The following is a 5,185-nucleotide window of genomic DNA, read 5'->3' as shown; positions in this document are numbered from 1 at the left end:
TTTAAACTCAATCATATATACCATACTTAACTATGTTAAGGAAAATGTTTTTTAAATGTACATTTCAGATTATTAAACTTGACTAAGAACCATCAAGCTAATCAAATAGCAAGTTATATAAAACTGGTTGAGGGCAACCAAAAACAGAGATATGTATTTAATCCCTAACTCAATATCTTATAGCTTTTTGGCTAAATGGTCACTTGACAAGTTCATTTTTATGAAAAACATTGAATTTAACTAAAATCGCGAGATATCATGATTTAGGAAAACAACGGATAAACACATATAGCGAAGATTCATAAAATAAAAATTTGCACAGGAAAAGTATATCATCACAAGTTTCAAATGCAAGTAAGGAATGCACCTCAGAAACTAGACAAATCAGTGACTGCATCTGGTTGCGGAGAATTGAGTCACCAATCGCTGCCCAAGATTTATGCCGCATCCTGTTCATGAACACAACAGGATCGAATGGAGGTAGATCACAATGGTATGGTTTCCATCTCCAGTAAAGATAATGACTATCAGGTCGTCCATTTCTCAGACAATTGTCCGAATCATCGATGAATTTACAGCTTGCATTATTGTAGGATGGACCTGAACGGTTTGGGATCCACTGTCCATGAAAAAGATTACATCGTCCTACATTGTATACCATTCAACTTTCAATACATTTACAGCTAAATGCAGATTAAAAAGTTTAAAAGCGCAAACTTGTATTTAGAGTTTCCAATCATTTAAAAAGCAGTAATGCCACATCAAGTTATTGATTTTTCTTTCTTTAAGTAAACAAAAGGTTATCGATTTCCGTCATGCATAGGTTACCAGCAGAATTCACGGTATTTTCAGAAAATTTACATGATCCTCCATTAAGAGATCAGCAGTCAGGCTTAAAGTAGGTTACTGCTACTAAAATTTGCTGTAGTGGTAATATTTCTTAAGCTAATGTACTTACACATTTCACATGGCTTGCAAACTTTCCTCATGTTCATCAATAAAAAGTACTTAGCTCCGTTTGTGTCATTCTATAAACTTGTATTAGCTCAGTAGTTCCAGAGCTTAAAGAAGATAAAACAAAGAATCATAAGTTTTCTATGCAGACATAATGGATTCTACAAGCTTCTCCAAAACCCGCATTAAGAAGTATCACTTTATTGAAATTCATTCTTAAACCACTGAAAACGATAGCAAAATGAAAATTTTCACCAAACGACAACACAAACAAATGTGACCTTCCTCTGAAGAACAAAATATATCAAATTTCTTGGTGGTGGCGTGTGTCTATATATACTATTATTATATATATATATATATATATAATATATATACTATATATATATATATATATATAGAGCAGAGCCAGAAGAGAGAGAGGAGAATAATGGCAGGTGAGCTGGCCAGCTTCACCTACCGCGCCTGAGCTGGCAAGTGCTATGACATGTGAGCCCCCACCGATGTGAACTAGTAGGGGGCCACATGTCATAACACTTGCCGCCCTCACTGGGTAGGTGGCGCCCTGCCAGGCTCCACCTCCCATTATTCTCAATATATATATATATATATATATATATATATTATATATATATATATATATATATATATATTATATATATATATATATATATATAATATATATATATATCAAATTCGTTTATTCCCTATGGGTGAGCATCAAGAGCTTTTTTTTCACCCCTATTTTCTGTATTTTTTCTGAATTTCATATGAAACTTCTAATTCCTGCATAAAAATAAGCCCTACACTAATCAAGAACCAGACCATAACCATACCCATTATCTTTCCTTCAAATTCCATGGCATGCCGTTCACTTGGAAACCATTTAAATTTATGAGAATTGTAGAATACCCACTGATTAGAATCAATTTTACACAAGACTCGCATGTATTTTCAGAAAACCAAGCACCAAATTCCTCTCATTTTAATTTTTTTTTTAAAGAAAAAAAATACTTGTTGCTTCATTCCTTTAAAGCAAATGTAGATAAGGTAAAGGAAAAATCTTTCAGACACACCAAGCTATTTCTTCAAAAACCCAATTCTAAAATGAACACAAAATTAAAAATTTCATACCCTCATCTCCTGAGTCACTCAAGCAGAGGTACAGTAAAAGTCCAATGGCCATGGCAGCGACAACAAACTTGATTGTGGTGCACTTTCTCTTCTTTTGGAGAGCAGGGGCTAGCTCTGGAGCTGAGCTTGAAATCACGTCTTCCCCATTTTCCATTTCGCTCTTGCTCCCTTTCACTCTGTTCTCTGAGTATCAAGGATCTGGGACTTAAAAAGAAAGAAAGGGAAAGGTGGAGAGAGAGTTTGGAGCTTGAGTGGGCGAAATTGAGATGGGCCCACAAGAGAAAGGGCAAAGTATCTTTTCAAGCGTAAAAAAATGTCCTCTTTTGCTTTTTTGCAAAAGTAAATAACTTGATGGAATGAAAATATATTTTGGTGATCTTTTAAATGGGAAGGTGAAAATAGAGGGATAAATTTTCAAAACAGTTCTTTTTGGACTTTTAATCCGAAAAAAGACCTATTTCTAACGTATTTTCAGAAACCGACCTGGTTTCAGCCTCAGCGTTGAAAACAGGTCGGTTTCTGGAAAAAAAAATTCTGAAACTTTACGGGAGTTGAACTCCCGTGAAGTTTAGTAAAGAAAGGGAAAGGTGGAGAGAGAGGTATGGAGCTTGAGTGGGCGAAATTGAGATGGGCACACTAGAGAAAGGGCAAAGTATCTTTTCAAGCATAAAAAAATGTCCTCTTTTGCTTTTTTGCAAAAGTAAATAACTTGATGGAATGAAAATATATTTTGGTGGTCTTTTAAATGGAAAGGTGAAAATAGAGGGACAAAATTTCAAAACAGTCCTCTTTGGACTTTTAATCCAAAAAAAGACCTATTTCTAACGTATTTTCAGAAACCGACCTGGTTTCAGCCTCAACGCTAACTAGGTCGGTTTCTGAGAAAAAATTTCGAAAACTACACGGGAGTTGAACTCCCTTGAAGTTTCGGAAATTTTTTTTTAGAAACCGACCTGGTTTCAGCGCTGAAACCAGGTCAGTTTTCGAAAATAAGTTAGAAATGAGTTTTTTTTTGCAATTATTATTGTAAAGGGGATTGTTTTGAAATTTTGTTTTACTGGATTGGGACGGTTAGGTGAGCATCCGTTTCACTTTTTAACTTCAAAAGGAAAGACATTTTGTTCTTACTATTGTTTTTCCTTTTTAATTTCTCTTTTACTTGAGAAAGTGTTAAGTTTTAAATTAATAGTTTGCTTTCTTTTATTTTATTTTCTTTTTTTCTGTTATGAAATTAGCAATTTGACTCTTATTTATTCCAAAATTTGGACTTGGTAAGAAATCTTGAGCTTTCAACAAGAGCACGTGATAAATTAATAGCTTTTAATTGTCTAATACTTGGGTGATGATTCCTCTCAAAAAAGATTTGTGGATTATTATAATTCAAGTTAAGTATATCTCATGTAATATCTTTGTGAGTATCTCCTTAACCAAAGTGATGGCACTCAGCATTCTCCATCCCATAAAAGACATTTCCTATTCGCTTTCTCCGTATGTCAATCAGAAGTTGGATTAAATTGTTGAGATTTAACCATGATTAATTCAAAGAGATAAGAACAACAAGAGTGGAAGCAATACTATTGATACTCGATATCAAACAGCCAATTAATCCAGAAGAGGATTGTTGCGGGGTGATGAAAGATGATGGAGGGCCCGTTCCCTTCTCCAGCTTTATTCCTAGTTCTTGAATGAGGGTCTGATGTCCGCGCTGCACAGACAGAAATAACGCGTGAGAGGGCGGGGACCGATTCCCCCGTGGTTCCTCCGACGATCAAGTCAGTAGATAAACATGAGCTTGAGTGGAGTTTAGAACTATGTGTTCTTATGCTATGTGCATTAGAGATTGTCATCTCTCTCAGATTGCATGGACTAGAAGAATTAGATTGTTATTTGTTTTATTGCCTTGATTTCATTGGGGGGGAACCTCTTTCTCTGATGGTGAAATATATCCATATATAGAGTGGATGTCAATAGTAGATTGGTCATTTCGGCCATACAGAATGACGGTGGCAAATCATGAGCTGGAAGATGAGTCATCCCTCTCTTTACAAGTGTCGGCTAGCGACTGGAAGGGAAGTCATTTCAGCATGGGAGATGGCGTCTCCGCAATATCCGGGAAGTGACTTGTGAGCATGACAGAAGGCAAGCGGGCATGCTGAGTCGTCCCTTGCTTTACAGGTGTCGACTGGGGACAGGATGGGAAGTCCCTTCATTATGGGAGAATGTATCTCCGCCTTTTCCGAGAAGTGATTAAGCTGACGGGTCATGGAGACTTTGTCAGGCCAATATCTGGATAAGACTTGTTCGAGGTGGACTGAGATGTCGACATTTGCTCGGGGGGAGAGGCTTGAGACCAGGGTCGAGTCCTCAACTTGGCCGACAGCAGGGAACGTCCCTTAAGTCATTTCTGAGAAATGCCCAGTGAGTGGCCGAGTGCCTTAAATAGGGTCGTCCTTGATAAAATGGTCGACCAACACCGTCTTTTGTGTCAACTTAGGAGTGTCGGCTTGTCCGACTGAGTGAGATGTCATCTTATCTTAGCTTAATAACTACCTTTCGGGTTGATATAAAGATGTCGACTCGTCTGGCATGTCAGGATCTCTCGTATCGGCTAGTATCGTCTCTTGTGTCGATACCAGGGTGCCGGCTTGATGAGTCGGTGGGGCCGAGACCTCTGTAATCATGCCTTAGGTTTATCCCTGATAAGGTACCAAGGTCTTGTAATCTAGCCATGATGGTCGAGTTGTACCAGAGGATTTGACCAAATATTGTGCCTTGGGTTTATCTTGATAAAGAGCCAAGGGCTTGATATTCGACTGAGAAGTCCCCTAAGGCCGAGAGATGACTGTGGGAGTCGGCCAAAGGGTTGATCTTGTTTTGCATAGAACTCTTATCGTATTATTTCACAAATATTGTATCTTGGGTGAGTGAACACCATAACAGTCGGCCCCTTTCACTTGGAGTTAGCTTTTAGTCGGCTCCGAGGGAAATAAGGTATGCTCTTGATCAATACAGGTCTACTGAAGACCAGAAACTGAAAAGTCTCTGTTTTAAAGACGTGGCTTGTCATTATTGGGCATCCATTGCTAACTCTACTATT

The 5,185-nt window shown here is 37.7% G+C and overlaps 1 protein-coding gene across 1 annotated transcript in view; it reads right to left on the bottom strand.

The window, feature by feature from the left end:
• LOC109827612 (protein trichome birefringence-like 26) overlaps positions 1–2,299 on the bottom strand; it is a 3,887-nt gene extending 1,588 nt beyond the window's left edge. Inside the window, exons 1-2 of the mRNA XM_020394628.1 lie at positions 2,089–2,299; positions 368–645 (exon numbers count right to left, since the gene is read on the bottom strand). Of these exons, the coding sequence (XP_020250217.1) occupies positions 368–645; positions 2,089–2,242 (432 nt within the window). The 5' untranslated portion in view covers positions 2,243–2,299. The remainder of the gene's footprint in view (positions 1–367; positions 646–2,088) is intronic.
• Positions 2,300–5,185: the final 2,886 nt, after the last annotated feature.

Source organism: Asparagus officinalis, unplaced genomic scaffold (assembly GCF_001876935.1).
Source record: "Asparagus officinalis unplaced genomic scaffold, Aspof.V1 AsparagusV1_Un323, whole genome shotgun sequence".
In the NCBI taxonomy this organism is placed as follows: Eukaryota; Viridiplantae; Streptophyta; class Magnoliopsida; order Asparagales; family Asparagaceae; genus Asparagus; species Asparagus officinalis.
This window is presented reverse-complemented; position numbering and strand designations above follow the sequence as displayed.